This window comes from Peromyscus eremicus, chromosome 3 (genome assembly GCF_949786415.1).
Source record: "Peromyscus eremicus chromosome 3, PerEre_H2_v1, whole genome shotgun sequence".
Lineage (NCBI taxonomy): Eukaryota > Metazoa > Chordata > Mammalia > Rodentia > Cricetidae > Peromyscus > Peromyscus eremicus.
Genome location: NC_081418.1, coordinates 59,956,412 through 59,980,123, shown reverse-complemented (window position 1 = coordinate 59,980,123; position 23,712 = coordinate 59,956,412). Strand labels below are relative to the sequence as shown.

The 23,712-nt window shown below is 51.3% G+C and overlaps 1 protein-coding gene across 7 annotated transcripts in view; it reads left to right on the top strand.

The window, feature by feature from the left end:
• Prkag2 (protein kinase AMP-activated non-catalytic subunit gamma 2) overlaps positions 1 to 23,712 on the top strand; it is a 270,128-nt gene that overhangs the window by 95,005 nt on the left and 151,411 nt on the right. For 2 of the 7 annotated variants that reach the window (XM_059257751.1, XM_059257749.1), the window contains exon 1: positions 19,564 to 20,221. The exons of the other annotated variants lie outside the window; for them this stretch is intronic. In XM_059257751.1, coding sequence (XP_059113734.1) covers positions 20,128 to 20,221 — 94 coding nt within the window. In that variant the 5' untranslated portion in view covers positions 19,564 to 20,127. Of the gene's footprint in view, positions 1 to 19,563; positions 20,222 to 23,712 lie in introns of those variants that run through there. 7 annotated transcript variants of the gene reach the window in all.

Sequence of the window (23,712 nt, the reverse complement as noted above, 5' to 3'; positions counted from 1 at the left end):
TAACTGGTTTGGTAAGTATGGATGTCCTGCTGGCTTATGCAGTGTTAATTTGGGGACATATCTTGTTGGACCTCCCGGTCCTAACTAGATCACCCGCCTTCCTGGAGTCCGCCGCTGGGCTTCCTCCGCACTGTTTAGAGAACTGCCTGTTTGGTGTGCACATGCCTGTCCTGTTTGCTGTGGGGGACAGTCCTTAACATAGCAGTCATGTTCTTCTCACATCACCCCTTAGCCCGAGCTCCCAGTGGGGGCTCCAGTTCGTTCTGAACCTCAGCAGCCCCGCCAGGTGACTGTTGACAGAAGGCACAGAAGGCAGGTGGCTTGCTCCAGGCCACAAAGTATGTGAGTTCCTTTTGCCAGACTCCCAGCACGTGAACAATACCACCACCACCCCACACACATATAACCAGTTAATCCCCCTGGAAACCCGTTCACAGAGATACCCGGGGTGTGCCACCCCATCTCCCAGGTGTTGCTAAACCCAGTCAAGTTGACGAAAGATGAAACCATCACATGAAGCTTGGTAGTAGCAGTTGATGCGTGTGAACTAGTTGGCCCCAGGTCAGCATGTGCCCAGCAAAGTCTGCCTCTCCCCCACAGCCCCTGGAATTCACTCTTGGGCAGCACTGAACTGCTTGTCCTGGCCTTCAAACTGCTGACCTGATTTAAGACACTCTGTCCCTGGTGTCTCCTTTACGGGGGCCTGGAGGGCCACGCACAGCCTTCCCTGTGTGTGCCGCGGTGTGGTACACATGCATCACTACGTTCAAACCACCAAGCCTGCTTCCTGCATGGCACACTGCAGTCATTTCCCACATGGCAGCTGGGCCCTTGGCCAGGCTGCCCTCTGCTGTAGGACATACCTCTTGGCTTCTCCCCACCTGTCCTAGGTCCTTTGTCCTCAGAGTCCATCGCATCTACCAGAGTGCACAGTATGTCCCTCGACACAGGCGGTGACAGACCCTGACAGCCCAGGGACAGCTGTGCTCCCTCTTCCTCCTCTTAGTGTCATTAAGACACCGAGGTGCCATGAGGCAGAGCTGCCCTGATCCAGTTGTCATTGTCCCTCTTCCATGGGCCAGGGACCTGCTTCACAGTAGGTCAGAAGTTGGCTGGCCATTTAAGGAGTAGATGTCGCCTCCCAACCAAGAACGTGAGGGCATCCTGTTCCCTCTGCTGAGCTATGGACATGGTTTCCAGAACGAAGGACAAAGGCCACCATACAGAGGAGCTGAGCAGAAAGTGGGCAAGACGGTTCTCAGAATGGTTTCTCTCATGCAGTTAGCCTGCTGCCGACTTCATTGACTTTTGTAAAAAGCTTCCTTACTGTGCAGACTCCTTAAAGTCATGGGCGTGTGTGTGTGTGTGTGTGTGTGTGTGTGTGTGTGTGTGTGTGTGTGTATGAACATGTGTGTGTGCACACGTGTATGTAATGTGTGCGTGTGTGCATGCATGCGCCATCAAAGCATCAATGCATTCTTCCATCTTGCCTCAGGTGAGCTGTGGACAAAGTGTGCTGTCCTTCCAAATGGTGACCTTCCAAAAACAGGGCTGGGGGGGGGGGCGGGTGGGGATGGAGCGGAGCATAGGAACACAAACTTTAATTTCCCCACTATAGGAAAGCAAAGCAGTCTGAGAGATGGGTAGAGTGGTAGGGGCTGTACTCTCTCTGACAAGGACCCTGGACAGGACCAGAGAAACAGCCACCGAGAGCCCAGGGGGCTAGGGATGTGCCGAAGACAATTTGCAAGCACCTTAGTAAGTGTATCAGTGGCCAGCTGGGTGAAGTCTCCCTTGGTGAGGGGATCAGCCAGGCAGACTCCTCGGGCCGACATCGGTGGGAAGACATTAGACCCACGTCCTGTCAGAAAATCGCTCTCAGTTCTCTGTGCTTCCCCTCCAACCTCAGTTTATCTCAAGTGTGTGTGTGTGTGTGTGTGTGTGTGTGTGCGCGCGCGCGCGCGCGTGCACGTAGAGGCCAGAGGTCAACCTCAGATGTCATTCTTCAGTTATTACCCACTTCATTTTCTTTAGATGGGGTTTCTTCGTTGGCCTGGAGCTCATAAGCAGGCTATTGTGGCTGGCCAGGGAGTCCCAGGAATCCCCCTGTCTCCTCCCTTCCTGTGCTAAGATTGCCAGTGCACCCTACCACACCCGGCCTTTTTTTTTTTTTTTAATGTGTTCTGGGTATCAAAATCAGATTCTCATTTGTGCGCAGCAAACACTTCACCGTCTTGATTAACTCCCCAGCCCTAAAAAGTTCACCTGTGATAGGTTTTCATGTCACATGGGATGGACTGAGAGCCTCTATGAGATACATGTCTTGTGCTACATTTAACCATTGGGAACAGCCACTACTCCATCTAAGTCCCTCTCACATTCAAGGAGAGATGCCCTTCATATTGTTCTCCATTCCCCCTTTATTTTCTGACCTTTTTCTACATCTGATTTCACTCACACAGTGTGGGAGCCTGTAAGATGAGGGCAGAGCTGGGACCCCACTGCGCAGGGCACGGCCCTGCATGCAAGCCTCTTCAGCTGCGGACGGTTTCCTGGCTTTGTGGCCTAGTGGCCACTAGGGGGTGCTACAGCCTCACGTGCTGAGCCTTGGGCAGGCGCCACTGTGCTCCTGCCCAGAGGAAAGAAGCAGGAACCAGCCCTGTTTATGTCTTGTCCCCGCAAAATTAGGAAGCCACAAAGAGGATGCACACCTCTGACATTGAACCTATGCCTCACAAAGCCCTGCTAATGCTAGGCCCTGGGAAGACTACAGCAAACAAGCCTGTCCCTGCCCTCCCCCAGGTTCCGCCCTGGGGGCAGCTGGGACATGTGGACCCTAGGCATAAGCATGCTGATTCGAATACCATGAAGAAAATCAAGAGGGGGCAGGGGTGCTGCTTCATATAGGAAAATCAGCAGCAGCAGCTCTGATGGGAGGACATTTGGTCCAGGGTGGGATGGAGGCAGAGAGGGCTCGGATGGACAGCTGTAAAGATGACGTGCCTGATGGGGATGGTAGTTCATTTTCTCCTCTTTGGTAAGCCCTCGGAGAGCAGGTCAGTGTGGGCAGATCTGAAGAGCGTGACAGCTAGCTGCAGGTGAGGTCAAAGGAGGGTGGGGCCTCGCTGGGGGAGCCCAGGGTTCGAGGCTTTACGTGAACGGTCAGGGAAGCCATCGGATGCCAGTCAGAGGGATGGCATGCCCTTTGCAAGAGTGTGTGTGTGGCTGCTGCTCAGGTAGACAGAGTGGAGATGGAGGAATGAGGACCCTCTGAGAACCGCTGAGACAGACTGGACACCAAGCCAGTGGGCTCCAGCCCCCTTAGAGTCATCTTTTCAGGCCCGTCCTTGCCTGACTATGCTTGGCTTGGGCAGCCCTCCAGAGTGTGAGCCGAACTGTCACCACAAGCATCTTCGCAGTCTCTGGCCTCCTGACTGGCCTCTCTTGCTTTCTTGTCTCTTTGAAAAGCACATGCTGAGCTCTTTGTGCTCCTGACCCTTCTGCCAGCTCTTCCAACCCTACGTCCTCTATGCCACCATCCCGCCAGTCGCGGTCAGTGCACTGAGGGCCGCCCCATGGGAAAGCGCCACACCAGTGGAAGGAAGGCTCTGCGACCTGGAAGGACCGGCCGTCGGTCACCAATGCTGCAGAGCGACCTCCAGTCTCCGTGTTGCCTTCTCCCCTCTGTGGGCTGTGAGACCCAGAACTCTGTTCCTTTTCTTTCTTCTTCTCCTCCTGCAGGTCAGAAAGGTCCTGGCAAAGGGATTAAGATGCACTCTACAGCTAGCATGAAAACCAGATGTCCGCAGATGCTGTCGGGGAAGCAGGTGTCTTCTCAGCCCCCCATGATCATGGCATTGGCGGTGGTATTGGGAAGTGAGATGAGGTGGCATTGAGTCAGCTCCTCAGCCCCCAGTGAGCAATAAATAGCATCTTGTTCTAATGAGCAGTGGTCCACACTCGGTGACTGTTGCTGATGGAACTGGCCCCACTGGCATTGGGACATTATATTTGTCCTACTAAGAAAGAAAGAAATGGAAAAAAAAAAATCGCTGACCTCGGTGTCCACCCCTTCTGATTACAGAAAGGCTATTCCAGGCCAAGACTACAGCCCCAGGCAGGACAGGTGAAAATCATATTACACCCTGGCCCCTGGGTAATTTGCATCTGCCGGGCCGTAGGAAATCTGAGCACTGAGCAGGCAAATGACGACATGCAGCTTCACTGCAGCGTGGTTTGAAAATGTTTCTTGATTGCCTTCTGCATACAGTAAGAGACACATTTGGGAGCTTGGGAGATGACTCAGTTGTCCATGCGTGACAACCTGAGTTCAAGCCCCAGAACCAATGTAAAAAGACTAGGTGGGTATGGTGGCATGCCCTTCCAGCCCCAGTGATGGGAAGGCAGAGACAGAGGACCCCTAGGGCTTGCTGGCCGGCCAGCCTAGCCTAGTTGGTAAGATCCAGGTTCAGTGAGAAACTGTCTCAGAAAGTGAGGTGAGGGGTGGCCTTGAAATGTTACAACTACAGTCTGTACACACATATATTCTCTCTCTCTCTCTCTCTCTCTCTCTCTCTCTCTCTCTCTCTCTCTCTCACACACACACACACACACACACACACACACACACACACACACACACACACACACAATATGTTTGATGTTGTCATCTGGTACATAATGCCCTTCTCATGACACAGAACTTCCCCTGAACTGTCTTCTCTGTCTCTCTATTATTTTAGTATGCTTTATCAGATAACACACAGCTGATTTTATGACCTGGGTGGAGGGAGTGATTGCAGTCGGGAAAACAGCACCCTAGATGGTCAGAGAAGCTGGGATGAGTTTGGAATGCCTGCCAGTCGAGGCTGGCTGGGGCGTGGAGGACCAGCTGGTGGAGGGACTGACGCGATGCTTTCTGGCCAGAGAGGGAGGCGCTGTGTTTTCTAGCTCAGGTTTCCAAGACTAGCTCAGCCTTGACCGGGGTCATGTGTACTCCAAACCTCTAAAGGAATTTCATTTTCTGTTTGCGGTTAGAGTGCCCCTGTTCTACCGGGAAGACTGGGGTCCTGCAGCGTCCTGAGCAGAGTGACTGCACATTGCCCCCTTTCTCTGAGTGTGGATCTTTATCAGAGTGTGTGCCACGACAGCCTTTGAAATTCGAATGAGTTTGCAGAGGAGTTTATTTAACTTGTAAGACTTTGGGCCCTTTCACACCATTGTGGCCTTGGATCCCAGACAGCCCTTCCTTTATAGCCCAGCAACTGGGAGTTTATTTTTCAAATAAAAGTCTGTTTTCCCATAAAACGCCGAAGGTTTTGTGCCGTGTGGGGAAGAATGAACTCCAGCTTTCAAGGCTTCAATTTGGAGTCTCCAAGTCTACAATTTAGATGCCAAGGGCTTCCCCAGGGCTGAAGGGGCCCTGCCCCAGCTTGCCCTGTAGAAAAAACATGGGGCAGTGGGGCAGCCTATGTGGATCAATGGACCATTGTGCCCAAGTTCAGAACGGGAGCAGAAGGGCTGGGGCTGAACTGGAGTGAGTTTGGTCCTCCAGCCCCGAGGTCTAGAAGCCCAGTGGTCACTCGGCAGACTACTTTGCTGACCCTCCGGCCCCCTCCCGTGAGGACACTTTTCACATTCCCCGCCAGGCAGGGTCCTGCAGGAAAAGCAGAACCTCTGTGTACTGAAAACAAAAGGACTTAGTCCAGGTTTAGACGGTTACAGTCACGTGGTTCTGTGGTTGTGAGGTGAGGGAGAGCTGAGCTGAGGTACCCACGGAGCCTGAGAGGCAACCCAGAGATTAGGAAAAACGTGGGAGAGTAGAAGGAGGACAGTGTAGAACAGCCGTGGGTACCCAGTGGAGGATGGAGCGTGAGCATGGCCTGCCCAAAAGCAGTGGGAGCCACGGGGACTGGATCCAAGCCAGACGCCTTTACCAAGGTCAGCTCCCGCTGAGAAGGAACCCAGGCATCCGAGCAAGGAGCAGACGAGAGAACACACAGAGTACGTGGGGACATTGAGCGGCTGTGAGGCCGTGTCACAGGGCCTGGGTCTCGGGAACAGAGCTGTCCAGTTACTCCCAGCACTGCAGAGACAGGAGCCCCACCCTTCAGTACGGTAGCAGCGGGCAGGTTGGTAATGGGAGGTTGTAGAACCCTCACTGTAAGGAGCCCGAGGCTCAGGTACACCTGGCATGCTTCCTTCTTTGTCTGTGGTCACGGGTGTGTGGTGTATACCTGGGGCGCCGCTGTGGGTCTCCAGTGGTGCATCTCTTGCTGTTAGCTGTCACGGGACTCCGTGGTGCCTGGGCATTGGTTCCAACTCTGGAGAGACGGAGAATGGGCGTCACTGGCCTTCCTGAAGTATAGCCAGAGGAAGAACCTGTGAAGAGGAAGCTCGCAGTATGGGAGGGAAGGAAGGGTGGCAGGGAGGAGAGCCTAGCACACTTCTTCCCTTGATGGAGATATCTTTGTGAGGAATGTGGTGCTTTTCCAAAAAGCCAGTGTACAGTGAACAGAGTATGTCAGGCCACACCCAGCTGGGAGCCAGGCCACCTCTCCTGTAGTCCCCATGGACCGGAGCTCTGCCCTGCTCCCAGAAGGATCCTTCAGGCAGCCGCAGGGTTTGCTTCCTTTCTTCTTTAGGTCTCTGGTCCAATGGCCTGATGCCAGGGTGGCCACAGGAAAAAGGGGCAGTAGGAGAAAGTGAGGAAGGGTTTAAACACAGGTGGGGGGTTGCATGAGTGAGGGGAGGAAGCCATATATATGCCACCTGGGAGAAAGATGGTCTGCAGATGGGTACATGGGGGACGTGTAAACAGGACACACACACACACACACACACACACACACACACACACACACACAGAGTTCACAGGGGCTTGACCAGCAATCTTGAGTGTGTCTTCAGATGCCAGGATCCAGTCTAGCGTGAGTTTTGCTCAATGCCCAGAAAAACTAGATTTACTCTGGCTGGCCTGTTCCCCGGGCACAGCTTTTTCCTTGGAGGCCACAGCTTACCCAGCCTTGGCCAGCCAACCTCCCTGGGACCTGTGCTCACTGGCTACAGCTGGAGCTTTCCAGATCCCAGCAGCTGGCAGATCTGCAGCCTCCTGAAAAAAACGTGACTCATCCAGCCTGTCCACAAAGAAAGGAAAAGTATGTGTGGCATCCGGGTTTCCTGAAAAGTGTAGCCATCGCATGGCACAGCTATGTGGCCTGGCACCCAGTGAACTCCAGGAGGGTGCCCTCTGGTGGCTGCCATGCACCTGTCCGTGAAGGAGCTCCTGTCCCTGCCAGCCCAGACTGGGCTGTGGGTGTTGGGAGTGAATCATGGAGTCTTCCAGTTTGTGAGGCCTGCCCGAGGGACACTCCTGCTGTACTGGAGACAATAAAAGCCCTTGCTAGTGAGCATGGCACCTCCGTCCTCATCTTTTTATTGCTCAAGCCTTCTCACACTCCGTTTTGAGACAAGGTTCTTATGTATCCCTCCAACTCACTTTCTATCTGAGAATGGCCTTGAACTTCTGATCTTCCGGGTTTCAGGTGGTGCATGTGGTGCTTAGGGTTGAGGCCAGGGCTTCATGCACATTAGACAAACACTGTTCTGAGCTTTGTCTCTAGCTTCTCTCAATTCCTTTTTAAAAGTAACATTCCATTTTGACAATTTCAAACTTACAAAAAAATAATAATAATAGGGTGGAGAGTGGTAGAGAGATTCCTGACATCTGTTTCTAGCCTCCACATATGTGCACACACGGGTGCACATGCACCTGAATGCATGTGCAACCCCACAGGAAAACACAAATACACACACACACACACACACACACACACACACACACACACGATATACAACATTAAAACATTTTTAAACAGTCTAAAGGGGTCTCTTGTGCTTTTTACCCAATTCCCAAAGCTAACATCCTTCCAAGTTTGCTTAGATCTGACATGTCTGTCTGTCTATCTGTCTGTCTGTCTGTCTCTTCCCTCCCCTCCCCATGCAGTGCTTGTTTGTATAGACTCAGAGTGACTGAGAGTAAGTTACAGGTACAACATCCGCTAACCCAGTGGTTCTCACCCTTCCTAATGCTGCCACCCTTTAATACAATTCCTCATGTTGTGATGACCCCAACCATAAAATTATTTTGTTGTTATTTCATAACTGTGCTTTTGCTAGTATTAAGAATTGTAATGTAACTATCTGCTGTGCAGGATATCTGATATGTGACCCCAGGGGTCTCCACCCACGGGTTGCAAACCACCACCTAGCCCCTTCAGGCCTTATGAAAATAAGGTGTTTCCGCCACAGTGTAACTACCAAGTCCAGGAAACCAATGTCAACGGAGAGTGATTAGCTGCACTTCAGGCTTTGTTTGCATTCGGCAAATTGTCCTAATGACATCCTTTTTGGAAGCACCCCAGACATGACCGAGTCTGTGGCCCCGTCTCTCCTGTCCCTCAGCTTCCCCCAGCTCCTCTGCTGTCTCATCTTCCGTGACCTCAGCACTCGCCCAGCGGCCCCAGGCCCCAGGCCAGCCATTGTGCGGCTGCCCTCACTCTGGATGTGCCCCAGCACTTCCTCACGAGCAGATTCAGGGTTAGCTGTTGGCAGGCAAGCCACAGGCCTGCTTCCTTGTGCCTGGGCCTCACGGCAGGGAGCCCGTGACTGTACTGGCACCTTCCTGGTGATAGGAGCCCTGTGACTAGCCAGGCCGTCTGCACTTTGATAAAACACTCTTTCCCTTCGTGATCAGTCGGCATTGTGGGGCAGCTCCTCAGAATGTTATGTGAACAGCCTTCCTCATCCAGCTTTGACTTGGTACTTTGAGCAGCAATCAATGAGTCTTGCCTAAATGATGGCTGTAATGGGTGCCGAAAAGTGAGAGTGTAATTCATCACCAATTCTCTGCATTAGCCGGTTGGAAGGAGTCTTTCTCAGGAAGAGAGCTACCATCTTTCCTGTCTGTGTGTGTATGTCTGGACTCGTGGATTTGTACTTTAGTCAGTGAGGTAAAATTTTCCACTGTCATATTCTGATGTTCAAAAGGTCTGAGACTCGTCCAGCGGGAGCCTCGTCAAGTGTCCCCTGTGTCTTTTGACTGTCCCCGTAATTGTCCGCGTTGCCTGACTTCTGGCTTCTCTTACGTTTCCCATCCCAGCTCTGGAATGAGCCCCTTCTCCAGGGAATGTTTTTGCCATCTCAGTACTCTTCGGTGGCGAGAACGTGTTGGCCGTTTCGTTACTGTTGGTGGCAAACAGGACTTAGAAGTAAGACCTTGGCCCTGGGAATGCACCCTGCTGCTGGGCTGCCATTGCTTCTAGGGCCTCTCAGCAGACCAATGGCAGAAAATGTAATTTGTGTAACTAGGGGAATAATTGAATAAAGACACAGCCGAATACTATGCAGCTGTAAAAAGTATACCACTGAAATCAGATAGCCAAAGATATGGGAACAGATACCATATCAGAAGATAAGAGGATTGCCCTGGCATAGCACAGGCATATCACCACTACTAGAAACACAGATCTGGGAGAATTTGTACTCATGCATTCCTCCAGCATTTGTGGAATTTTTGTGTGGTTAAATGCACATATTATATAACACAGTGCCTGTACAGTTAAAAATATACAGTAGAGTATATTAAGTGCATTCCCAACATTGTCCAGTTACCTCTCGAGTCTCGGGGCTGTTTCATCTCTGCTAGCTGTCTCTGTGACAAAGCACGGAGGTAGGTACCTGAGGAGAAAGGCTTCGTTTGGTTGACGATGTAGAGGTGTCTGTCTGTGACTGCCTGTGACGATGCAGAGGTGTCTGTCTGTGGTGACTTACGTCATGACTTTATGTTGAAGTTGTTGAGAAAGGACCGGACAGTTTCTGGAGAGGATGTCGTGGGACTGTGGCAGTGGAGGTGTCTCACCTCATGGTGTTGAGGAGGCAGAGAAGAGCTGGACTCTCAATATTCCCTTCAAGGGCACACAGCCAGTGACCTTTCTTCTGTTAGACCCACTTCCCAGTGGTGCCACACACTGGGCACCAAGCCAGTAGCACATAACCCCCTAGGGAACATTTATGATCCAAATTAACAATCGCCCCAAACAGAACCTCGTCCCCATCACCCAGCACTTCCCATCCCTCCACTCCCAGAACCTGGCAAGATCAATCCACTTGGCATGAGATTTTCTCAAACGTGTGTGTGGCCTTGTTCTTTCATCTTTGGAGAAGTGTCTGATGGGGCCCCCTGCTCATTTGTTCTTTTCATTCAAGATTCAGAGAGAGAGAGAGAGAGAGAGAGAGAGAGAGGAGAGAGAGAATGTTTATGTGCACCACATGCATGTGAGTGCCTGCAAAGGCCTTGGATTCCCCAAAGCTGGAGTTATAGGGGGTTGTGAGCCACCTGATGTGGGTGCTGGGAACTGAACCTGGGTCCCCTGAAAGAGCAGCTAGTGCTCTTAATTTCTCCAACCCCTCCTGTGTGTTTTTAATTGTGTTATCTTTTTGTTACTGGTTCGTAGGAATTCTGGACACTGGGTATTTTGCAGATAAATGACTTGCAAATATTTTCTTCTGTGAGTCATCTTCACTTTTTTGATGAAATCCTTTGATGCACAAAAAAAGTCTGGTTTTGACGATGACCAGAACTACCTTAATGTGCTGCTCCTGTGTGCTTGCTCCTGTAGACACTGGAACCTATTGAACTGGAGGAAAGGGCAGGATGAAGGAGGTGGGTACCAGGGATTGCAGTTTGTTCTCAGAAGTGTGAGCCTGAGATGGAGATGGCAGGGCAGGTGACACCAGTGAAGGGGAGGCCCAGGCAGTGGGGACGGCATTGCCATGGCATCGGTGGTTGATGCTGTGCAGCTCACGGGACGTCTCTGACCTATCATCTCTTCTCATCCCTGTAAGGTCTCCGAATGAGCCAGGCCTGCTGTGTAGCCATCTGTGTTACAGGAGAATTGTTGAAGAACCCTTTAAATCGCTCAAGATTGCAGGCCTGTGAGTGGACCCAGATTTCTCTCAGGGGTTGCAATTGACCTGAGAAGGGCAAACCTTCCTGTCTACCACCTCATTTTATCACTTATTTCACTTTGAGAAGAAACCGAAGGCAGCCATCGGTTCAGATCTCACATTCTGAACTCCTGCTCATTGAATTTCCGAATGAATGAATGCAGGAGCAGTTGGGGTCCTTCAAAGGAACCCCAGGTCCCAGAAAATGGCATCCCTGCTCAGGTTCCTGGCAGGTGAGGTTAGGCCAGCCAGATGCTGGCTTTTGGCCGAGCCTGGGAACACATAGGTTTTCTTCCCCCTGCCACAGCTGGGGCACATTCCTAGCTTACTTTGTTGCTTTAATCAGAATATCTGATGTGTGGCCTTTAGATCTACCGCTCCAGGGCCCTCTGAGCCCAGGATCTGTCCTCTGGGCCACAAAGCAGCTGATCTTTGTCCTTCCCGCTTGTCTGTGGACCTTTGGAGCCCTAGGCCTGATGTGCTTTTACAGAGATCTTGATGAGTGGATACCTGTCAACTCCAGAATACAGGAACCACAGAAAGAACTAAAGAAGCCCCTGAGAGCCCTGCATGGGCACGTGTAGCCCCTTCAAGACTCGGAGATCTACAGATTTCGTACTTCCTGGCTCTAACATTGTAGCTGAAAATCATTATTGCTGTAGGTTTTCACTTCTCTGTGTGTGTGTGTGTGTGTGTGTGTGTGTGTGCGTGCGCGTGCGCGCGCACATGTACTCTATCTGTCCCTATCTGCTTTATTCCCTTGAGACAGTATGTCTCACTGAACCTGGCTGGGGCTTGGTGTTGGTTCGGCTAGACTGGCAGCCAGCAAACCCCAGCAATCCTCCTGTCTCTGCCCTCTTGGATGCTGGGGCTGTAGGCATGCACAGCCACACCTGGCTTTTTCTGTGACTTCTGGGGATCCTAACCCAGGCTTCCATGCTTGCATAACAAGCACGCAGCACCTCTCTGTGTCTTTAACAGCAGGCTTGCGTGCGGCCGCTTTGGAGTCTCTGGGCTTAGATGCCATTGGTGCGAGCTGAACTGGGTGAACTGAGTTTGTCTTTGCCAAATTAAACACTCCCTTGTCACTCAGATCCTCCCAACTCCGGTTCCCCCAGGCGCCGCGAGGCGAGGTGTGACCCTGAGTGTGCTGGGGTGACTCGGAGCCACATGGTTGCCTGCCTGCGTCAGGTGGGGAGGGCCATGCCTCAGAGGTGTGACTCAAACGCAGTCCGTGAAGAAGGCATAAGGGAGGCCCCAAGGGCGAGTTCACTGAGAACTCAGTGCGACACAACCTTCAGAGCTCTCTGTGAAATATGACCCGCTGTTTTGCAAGCGTGGAGTGCTCTAGCCAGTGTACACACAGCTCCCTGCTCCAGAGGGATCTGCACCTCACACCCCAAGCTTTGGATTGTCAGCAGCCTCTCAGGGACCTGGGTGCTCGGCAGGCCCTGTGAGGGTCACAACCAGGTTTTGTTGGTGTGTGTCCTCAGCTGCTTTTCCTACATCCCGGCAGCAGAGAAGCAGCTGCTGGGTCCTAATTGTCCCTGGATGAGGAAGCTGTGGAGTGGGTCAAAGATCCCAGCTCTCTTCCAGGCCACTCTGGAGTCCTGAAGGCTGCTATGAACTTCTGTCCCTGACTATCCCTAACTGAACAACAGCGGCTAGCCGCCTCCTCCCAGCATGTTGAAAACACAGGAAAGTGCTTTGGGGAAGTCTCTCCACATAGGATGTGTGAACACGCTTACCAGGCAGGCTGTGACCTCCGGGTGGGGAGACCGGCCCTGGAGCCCGTGGATTTCAGGCCTCAGCAGCTCTGCACTAGCATGAGAGACCCCCTTCTCGTAAATGGATCAAGGCGCCCCTTAGTGAGATGCTGCACCGAGTCTCAGCTGCTTTTCTCCCCTCTAGGTCCGTGTGACAATTTTAGTGAAATTTATCAGGACATCCAGAGTAGCTTCAGTGGTCATGAGGGTTTGAGGGCTTTTCTGAAATGGGATTTTCGTCAAGAGTCATCTCTGTGGGCGTTCATGGACTTCCAGGTAGCAAGAGAACAAAACTGTCCCTAACCATGTCGTCGTCAGATAAGACTAAAGCTCTCAGAGTCCCATCCACTACACAGTCGTGTGGAGGGGTCCTTGCGGGTCCAGGTGGAGGGTGGGTAGCCACTGTGGTATCCACAGCAGAGACTAAGAGCCACATTGGCCAGTTCTGGATAGTCCCCAGCCTCAAGTCTAAATATGCCCAGCTTACGGTACAGCAGATGTCTCTATGTCTTAGCGTGTCTCCCATGTGTGGGAACATGGCCAGTCACCATCAGGAGCCCTCCAAGGATTAAGTAGATTACTTGCATGGTTTAGGTTTCAGGATCACCAGGGAGCTCTCCGGACTACAACAGTACGCTCGCTATACCACAGTGCAGAGGTGTGGCCTATAGTGTGTGCTGTCCCCAGAGCATGAGAACACCCCTCGTATACACACTGGAGTGCAGTACTGAGCCCCTCGCCTGTCTACAGCTCCTTTGACTGCCCGTCTGTGACTATGACCTCTCCTGCCCCAGCACCGCACTCTATTGAACAGTCTGGCTTCTAACGGTTTTTGCTGAAGCAGACCTGGTGGCATCCATCACACCTATAAAACCTGCACATTCGCGTTAAGAAGACCTAGGCCTGTGGGCATCCTGTGGCCCACTGCGGTGCAGAGCAGAGCTTGACTACAAAGGTCAGAGAGCTGTCACAGTCCCTCCCTGGGCTCCGGGACAGTCAGCCTATGCGTGCTCCAGGGACAGGCCGTGCTGTTCCCAAGAAGCTCCACCTGCTTCCCTGGCCCACTTCACTGCTGAGGGGCCATCTGCAAGGACTCCATCAGCATGTGCTTGTTCTGTCTCTCTTATGGAATGGGATCCCTGAGCACAGCACTGTCAGTCAAGCTAGAGAGAAAAGTAACATTCAAGGTAAAATGATGGTACAAGCGGGAAGGGTGAACTATCCCAGGGTTGTGGTCTCTGATGCCTTCTAAGCTTTCTTGTTGCTGAGTGCAGATTTATAGCCGGAACTGTAAACCAATAGCAACAGTGAGAACACACGTGAATGTGTCCATGCATGCCTCCATAGTCCAGTCATCTCTGCATTTTTGTGTCCAGTTGTGGATTTCTGTGTTGGTCTTCATTTACTGTAAAGAGAAGCTTCTTTGATGAGGGGGTGAGAGCTACAGTTATATCTAAAGATTTAGAGCTAAGAACTGTGTGTGGTGTGTGTGTGTGTGTGTGTGTGTGTGTGTGTGTGTGTGTGTGTGTGTGTGTTAGGGGGGTGGTTTCTAGGTCCATCCATTTACCTGCAAATTTCATGATTTCATTTTTCTTTATACCTGAATAGTATTCCACTGTGTATATGCACCACACTTTCATTATCCATTCATCTGTTGAAGGACATTTCGTTTTCATTTGTTTCCTGGCTGTTGTGATTAGGGTAGCAATGGACACTGCTAGAAAGTCTCTGTGGAGTATGATGCATGGCTCTGGGTACATGGTGGAAGGAGAGGGTGGAAAAGGCCAGAAACCCAGGAAGTCTGCTGTGAGACAGTCTCTTGTAGAAATGGCTGCATAAGCAAGACAGGAACAATGGCAGTCTCAAAAGACATGCTAAGGGGAAATTTCACGGGGTCCCACTCCTAGACAAAGACTGCTGGAGGAGTCAGAATTAGCCTGTCCCAGGGATGAGCCCTCTTACTGGTGACGCCACACAAAGTGGTCAGACCTAAAACCACATCCATGCACACAAACATGGACTCAGCAAGCTGTATTTACCTGTGTGTGTACATTCGTGTGCATGTAACAGTAAAGAGAGAGAGGCTGTCAATTCGAGGGGAGGAGGGACATGGGACAGGTTGGAGGGGGGAAGGGAAGGGGACAGTGATGGAATTCTATTTTAATTACACATGTGTTCTTTTTTTTAAAGAACACATATTAAAGCAAACCCTACAGTTAGGGCTGGGAAGGCGAGCCGGTGGTTAAAACTCTCACTGTGCAAGCCTGAAGACCGGAGTTAGGATCCCTGAGAATCCTTGTAAATGCTGGTGTGTGTGCTGGCCTGCCGGTCATTCCAGCCTCAGAGGGCAGAGACAGGATCCCCAGAAGGACTAGCCTGATCAGAGAGCTCTGGGTTTGACTAGAGACCTGTCAGAAGGTGGAAAAGGTATTGAGTGTGGTCCCAACACCAGCCTGGGGCTTTTCTATGCACACACACAGGCACACACCTTGACACACATGCACCCACAGGCATGCAAAACATGCAGACGTGAAGAAAGAAACATGATTCCAGTCACGTAGCATTACCCCTCTCCCCGCATCTTGAGCACGGGTATCAGAATGGCGTCCTGTGAGGGCATCTGCTGCCCCCACCTCACTCCTGCTCCTGGTTGGTGCCATTCAGGACTGGAGTTTTTAAGGCGGGATTTAGAAAGACCTGGGCCACTTGACTACAGTTCCGTCCTGTGAGCTCTCCCGTCCTTTTCTTTTCCGTCCTTCCCTCTCCTAAAACCTCCTCGGTGTGGACATCCGTACCAGGCTGAGCCTTGCCTCCACATCCCCCCTCAGTAGCAGCAGCCAGTGACCCTGAAGGACACAGGGGATTCTCTTTTCCCTTTCAGCTGATTGGTCACATTCTTAAGTTCCTCAACCCCAAATGCTCGGGTGGGTAAGTTCAGAGAGAAGGGCAGAACTGGGCAGCCGCAGTGAGTCCTGGTCCCCACAGGCAGAGGGATCGTCTGTTCCTCTCCTGGGCTTTGTCACCGGGAAACCCCCAAGTGACACAGGCCGTTCTTCTTGGCACTCCAGACACAGGGCTCACCTGCAAGTCGGTCAGCACTCCTGACATGTCATGGGCTCCCATGGGCACGCAGATCAAGGTATTCAAGATTGGCTCTTTTGCCTTTAAACTTAGAGGTCAAAGGTGACTGTGAAGAATGTGGACTCTCAGATATTCTCTTTCTTCCAAGGAGCTCCCTGAGGCAGGGCCTGGGGGAGTGGGGCGGGGGGTGGGGGGGTGGGGGGCGTTAACCTTGGGCCCTGATGTAATGTGTGCATGCAGGAAGAAGTATGGCAGAGAGAAGACGTGTTCAGAGTTATTCGAATCGGGGTTCAAGTCCATGCCCCTTGCCCTGGCTTGTCGGCTGTCCGACCCCACCAAGCTGCTGCTCTGACTCTCAGCTCTTCGTCTTTAGACGGCACGGCTCTTGGTACCTGCTCTTCAGCCTCGTAGGGACAAAATGAAATGGCAGCTCTTACACTGCCCCATGCCTTGCTTGGCTTGTAAGAGACTCCTGGTAAATGGTAGTTATTATTTTGATAATGAAAATACCGTTCTTGGAGAACAGGAGTGTCTTTGAGTGGTTTATAGTACCCAAATCCCCTCAATCAGCAGCTGCCTAGAACATTCCCCCTAAGTTTAATCACCACCTGCTGAGTGAGTGTCCAGATAAACGCAAGTCACCGGCCTGCCTCCATTTGCTGATTATTTTCCTTATAAACTGAAACGCATCTGCTTTTAGGCACTAAACTTTGAAATATTTCTTTCCACATCCTCAGCTTATTTTCTGGTGTAAGAATGCTTACATTGTTGGCTGGGGAGATGGCTCAGTCACTGTTGTCCCAAAGGCGTGAGGACCTCAGTTTGGATGCACAGAAACCACATTAAAAGCTGGACCAGCCCCATGCTCAGCATCCCCATCCTGAGGAGTTAGGACAGGAGAGTCCCTGGGGCTCAGGGACAGACCCTGTCTCAAAAAATAATGCAGAGAGCAATTGAGGAAGGCAGCCCACATCAAGCTCTGGGCCCCACACATGTGCACACACACAACTGCCCCGCTTGTGCATGCATGCACACACACATTTAAAAAGAACATTACAACATCTTTTCACATAATCTTTTATTAAAACATGCCTCCTCTTTATATGTGTTCAGTGGTCCTTCCAGGGAGATCTTTGCATTTTGCTACTTATTTTGCTTTATTAGGTTGTTGTTGTTTCTTTTTTGCATTTTTGTTTGGGGATAGATCTTCCTGTGTAGCTCAGGCTGGTCAGGAACTCATGATCCTCCTGTCTCGGCTTCTCCAGTGCTATGATTAAAGGCGTGTGCCCCACCCCCGGATCACTATTGTTTTAAATTGAAAAAAAAAAAAGTTTAATTTTTGTTTTAAGCTGAGTTTATTTAAATTCTTAAAAACCTAAATGTGAAACTCTAAAATCTACACACTTCATCTTTTGCAGAGTTTAATCACAGTAAGTTTGGGCCACTGTATTTTGACCGCAGAGATACCTGCTACTGTACTAGAGGCCTGGCCAGATTGAAGGACTGGCTTCTGGTGGCCCACGTTCTGAACCGGCTGCACCTGCAGTTTAGAACATCTAAAGTGTGCCCCAGAGTGGAGACCAGACCAGCATGACTGGAACAAGGGGCTCACATGGGGAAGTGGGCCCAACCCCAGCAGCTGTGCTGCGGCTGCTTCCGCAACCTCGCAGCATCCAGTGCAGCCCTGAGGTCCTGCAGTCACGAGTCACTCCAGAGACAACAGAAGAGAAGCTGAGACAAAGCTTCTCCGTCGTCCACTGTCAGTGAGAGGATGATGGGGCCGCCGTGACAGAGACAGGCCGGGGCAGGAAGGCAAGGCAGGCAGAACACAGAATGAGGCAGGGTCTGGTCCAAGATCACAGACGGCCACTCCACAGCTCGAGGGCCCCCCAGGCGTGAGGTAGCAAATGTGTGTTCCCTGTCTGCTCTGTACTGTAGCCAAAGGGAGGCCCTGGGCACGGCTGGTCTAGGGCAGGAGCTGAATCCCGGGGTCCCTTCCTCCTGCTTCTTCTTTCTTGACCGTGACAAACACCTGCCCGAGGCTACTGAAGGGAGGAAGTCTTTATTTTGGTTCCTAGTTTCAAAGGGATTTCAGTTCATCATGCTGGGAAAAGCAGGGCAGAAGGGACGTGAGGCCCAGTTTGTTAATGTGGCCTGGGCAAGCAACAGACAAAGCGGGTCAGAGCCAGAAGAGGCTCACCCCAAGTGACTTAGTTCCACCATCTAGACTCCAGACCACAGAGGTCCTACAGCTTCCCCAAAGGTACCACTAGCGGGAGACCAGGTCATGGGCCTGTGAGGGACAGACCTTAGCTCTCCTGCTGTATGGCATCCTGGACTTGCCTCAGCATGGCCTCTCCCTGCGTGGTGCAGGCCCTCTTTACAAGGCTCCCTCAAGTCTGTCCCTTCCCAACCTGTTGCTTCAGCTAGGCAGCCATTGTTTCTCATAGGGGCTTCACAGTGAGGACATGGTAACCGGCAGTGTTAAACTCTGCCCGAGATTATGGCAAACCCACAAGGGGCAGCCAGGCTTGAACTCACGGTGGCTTCTTGTTTGCTTGGGTCCCCATCCTGTCCCTCTAAACCCCCTCGTTTCCAAATGCCATATTAAATCATGAAAATCACACAGACATCAGTGCAGCTTTTGAAGGTGACACCATCTAAACAGGGAGAGGAGAGGACCCAAGCTCACCATCCTTAGCACAGGGGCCATTTACTAACTCTCAGGTGAGCGGTTATTTGGGGGCGCATGCACACAGATTTCACTACCATTAGGTTAGATGATTGGAACTTGGTTTCTAAATATTATGTGTGTGTGACAGTGGGTTTGTGCATGTGAGTGCAGGTGCCAATAGAGGCAGAGAAAAAAAAAGAAAAAGAGGGGGGTATCTGATTCCCCTGGAGCTGGAGTACCAGGTGGTTGTGATCTGCGCGTCATGGGTGCCAGGAACTGAACTCGGGTTCTCCGAAAGAGCAGTACAAAGTACGTGCACTTAACCACTGAGCCATTGCTCTACCAGACTGTTAGAACCTGAAATCCTGCCATGACCTGGTGTCATCCTGGCTAACAAAGGTGGACACTGGGTCCCACGGAGGGGAAGAGACTTTCTCAAGGTCACAATGCTGCTTAGTTACAGGGCAAGCAACTTTCTTTAGTAAAAGCTATGAGAAAAACAAGTTTGTTTTTCTCCCGTTTTACCCTCTTATTTACTTATGACGCAGGTATGAACTAAAGGTTTCGTGCTTTGTCAGTCAGACATTTGGTTTATGGAAGATGAAATCAGCATTCCAGTCTTGTCTCTGTCATTGGCTGCAGGAGCTTGGACAAGGCACAGCCCACCCTGAACCTCATTTTCCCCGTCTACAATAGGAGGAGTTGAATAAAATCCCCTCCAAAATCTGAGTTCTGCCTTGCAGTTCTTAGCAAGCCAGGTTCCCATGCTTGCTTGAGACCGTCTGCTGAATCCTAGGGCTACCCTGTCTCTCCTCAAAGGTGGTCTTGCTGTGTTCCCTAGAAGAGGGCCAAAGGAGTCAGCGGTGTCTAGCCCTGGTGCGCTCAGGGCTTCTCCTCAGGCAGCCTCGGGAGCCTTCTAGCTCTCAGAGCTCCGAAGCACATGCATCAAAATAGTTGTGTGATGTCATGTCATAATGGGAATGTGCTCTGACCAATTGGTGCCAAGAATTGTCTGTACGGGGTGGTTCCCTTTTACAGCCTTCTTAAAGAGACATCACGCAGATCTGCACATGACTAGCAGGCTAGTGCCGGCTCTGCCTACTTGGGCTCCCCTCCTGCTTTAAGTTGAAAGAGAATAAATAACCTGGAGCTTGTCAGTGAGCCGGTGACCTTAACTACATAAACAGATCCCCTGCAAGGTTCTGTTCATGCCTCCAGTGGCTTCTTGCCTACTTAAGGACAGGCGAGACTGATACTCTGGCTGCCGGCAGAGGAGAAGTGCAGCCAGTCAGGACTGGGTTCGCTCAGGAGTCTCGGAGACCGCTGGGGGATTACCTGTGGCTGCTAGGCTGGTCCTGGAGCATGGCCCTCGCCTCATCTCAATCTGAGAGATCTTGGTGAGGACACTCACCACAGGCTGGGGCTGCGCTTGACTGCCTCTCAGAGCATTGGTGAGCTGCGACTCCCAGGTGTCCTGCACCTGCCAGCTGATGCTGCCCCCCTTCTGGTGAACCCCTCTTCCTCAGCTGAGGCTCATGCTGGTTCTTCAGGTCCTGATATGTTCACCTGTCACTACTGCTTCTGTGGCCACAGTGACTCATGAAGCGCTTTGGAAGTCTGAGGGGCAACAAGAAACCCAAGGACCAAAACCGAAGCACCCAGCGGCGCCAGTCGGAACCCCACGGTCTTTTTGGTAGGACCCTATCTCTTCTGTTTCTCTGCTGACCCCATGCTGTGTGTGTGCACGTGTGTGCCTGTGTACACCTGTGTGAGTGTGGCCAGCTGCAGCCTCTTGCTCTGGGCATAACCCTGAGGCAGCGGTTCAGATAAGAGGATGACTACTGACTAGTGGCCATGCTGCTCCTGGGAACTGCCCGGCCCACATCATCGCTCTTCCTCAACCTGTCTTCTTTCTCCAGCCCACCTGGCTCCGTGCGGTTTAGGGATCAGTTGAGGTTGTTACCGGTTTAGGAAAAACAGTGGCTTAAGGAAGAACAAGGATGCGTTGAAACTATCAGCTTGTATTGTTACAAATGAAGTGTGTGTGTGTGTGTGTGTGTGTGTGTGTGTGTGTGTGTGTGTGTGTGTAGAGAAACCCGTCTGTCAGGAGGAAGGAACTCCATCTCCTTGGTCCCTGGCAGGAAATCTGGCGGATTGAGGGTAACTTGGGAAGGAAAACACCTGTCTGTTGTGTGTCCCCTGGGGAGGAACTGCTTCCGGAACCTGCTACCTGAGGTTCAAGGGGTTGAGATCAGCACGGCTGGGCAAGCTGGCCACATATATGGTTCATTTCCTGGACCTGCTGTGGGAAGTTTGTGTGCTCTGTTCATATGGAGCTATACAGGTGGAGGCCAAGTTTCTTTACTTCCTAGAAACCTGGATGATATCTGACCACTCAAGCTCGGATGGTAGCTGTCATGTTTTAAGAATCTGAGACTGGGACTGGAAGTGTGACTCAGTTGACAGAGTGCTTGTAGGCATGTGTGAAGCCCTGGGTTTATCCCCAGCACTGAGTAACACTGGGCATGGTAACACACACCTATAATCTCAGCACTTGGGAACTGGAGGCAGGAGGATCAGAAGTTCAAGGTCATCCTTGGTTACAAATCAAGTTCAAGGCCAGCTTGGGCTACATGAGACCTTGTCTCCAAAAAAAAAAAAAAAAAAAAAAATGTAGAATGTGACATTTCAATTGGTAAAAATTTGTCAAAGGTATAATAGTATGATTTTGACAGGACATCTGAGCAGTAATATAATATATATATATATATATATATATATATATAATCTGAAAAGAAAAAAATGATATTCTGTCTGTCTGTACCTCTTGCCACATCTGATGCATCAGTGCTCTAGAGAGCCCCAGTGCTCTGAGGAGGGCCAGCATGGGGATGGGGATTCTTGGAGTCAAGGAGTTTTTGGTCTCATGAAAGGAAAAAAAAAAAAGGAACCACAAAGTAGAAACGCCGTTGAGTGCCAGGGTGAATTTACAGAGGGATGGGGCACTTGCCCCAGCAGTGAAGGAAGGAAGGAAGGAAGGAAGGAAGGAAGGAAGGAAGGAAGGAAGGACTATCTGAACCAGAGAGTCAGTGATTCATTTTAGCTAACAAAGAAGTAAATGCTCATTTACCAAAGAGTTAAATCTGACCCTGTTATTGAACGAAAAGTCTAGTTTTGCTAATGGGGATAGGCATGCAGACCTGTTATTAAATGCCTGCTGTGTGCCAGACAGTGGTTTCTGCCCTGGTGTGTGAGAGCTGGCTGCCATCCCATCTCCTAAGCCACCGAGATCAGAAATAATATTTTCATCTCCACCACGTATCATAGGAGCTTGTCTACAAAGGCTGGCTGTGCCCTCGGGGTCAGGGACATGGAGGCTCTCAGAGCCTCCCTCTGGAGCTTGGGGCGCAAGTGCTGACCTGCAGTCCTGCTCAGGCGCTGTCAGGAGCCAGGGCTCTGGGCTCTAGGTTTTCCCTTTAGTTAACATCATTCTGAGCAAAGAGCTGGACAGCTCCCCCATAATGTCAGGCCCGAACCCACTGAATGAAAGGAAAAGGCCATGCACTGTGGAGGGGGCTTCCTCCCAACTCTGCTTGACCTACCCAGCCCACTCGGTGAGACCATTCAGGTCTCCACCCAGGATTTCCTGGTCTCTGAGGAAACATGCCCCCACAGCTCAAACTGTGATCTCCAGCCCTGCCCTTCTCTGCTTAAAAATGATAGCTTCAAGGCACCCCTTTCCAATGGGGTCACTCTTGCTGTCTAGGAAGTGCCACTTTTGGGGTAGATTTTATGTCCTTTCCTCCATGGGGAATTTCACACAATCCTTTTTCTTCTATGGGAGTTTGAGGTGCCTGCCTGTTACTTACTCTTTGGGTCCCCAGAGCAAACCTTAGGTGGTCAGCACCTGCCTCTTCTGCCCCTTTACTCTCCTCTGCAGCTGGGCAGTTGTCTTAGTCAGGGTTTCTGTTGCTGTGATGAAACACCATGACCAAAAAGCAAGTTGGAGAGGAAAGGGCTTATTTTATATCCATCATTGAAGGAAGCCAGGGCAGGAACCTGGAGTCAAGAGCTGATGCAGAGACCATAGAAGGGTGCTGCTAACTGTCTTGCTTTCCATGGGGGTTTTTACAGAACTCAGAACCACCAGCCCAGGGATGGTACCACCCATCAGTCACTAAGAAAATGCCCTACAGGCTTGCAGATGGAAGTTTTTTCTTAACTGAAGGTACACACACACACACACACACACACACACACACACACACACACCTACCTGCTGGCCCTGAGTGTCTTGAGTGAATTTGCTGTAAATACTCCAACAGAGTTCTTAACTTTTCGTAGTGGGGATTTTCAATCATACACAGGAGAATAGAGTGGTACCCACTTCCAGGCCCAGCCATCGCCAATATCCTACCAGTTCCACTGGATCCACTTTGTGCCGGCCCCTCGCTCTGAGGACACAGGGACATGCAAAAGTCACTCCTGTATGGGACTTACAGCCCCACGAGAGTAGACAAACAGAGAGGGTCTTTGTGTAATGGTAGCAAACTGTACGTAGCACAGCTTGGCTGTCGACCACACAGCACTGTGTGACTCCATCACATTAAAGATGTTCACACTGTTCTGCAGCAGCCACTCTGTCCATCCCAGAGCTTCTCATCGTTCACCGGAATTCTGCACTGTTAAACTCCTTCCACACCCCAGGCCCCGGCCGCCCTCAGTTTACTCACTGCTCTTTCGAATCTGACAGCTCGGAGCTCCCCCTAGCAGTAGCATCATGGGAAGATGGCCCAGTGGATAAAGCACTTGGACTGCAAGCTTGAGAACTCGTGTTCAGATCCCTAGTACCCGTGAAAAAGCTAAGTGTAGTGCATAACTGGTACTCCAACACCAAGGTGGGCTCGGGGCCAGAGACAGGCAGATCCTCGGGGTTCAGTCTAGCCAAGTCCGTGAACTCCCCCAAAACTAAGGTGGGGAACGACAGAGGAAGATACCCAGCCTTGGCCTTTGCCCTCCCTCACCACACACAAAACTGGAACCATGGTGTTTGTCCCTTTGTGAGTGACGTGTTTTGACAGATGAATGGGTTTTTGTTGTAGGATAAGGGAGCAGTGAGGTTTAAAAGGAATGTGAAGGGTAGGCTCACCAGGCATGGCCACCGTGGGGAGCCAGCTTGTGATC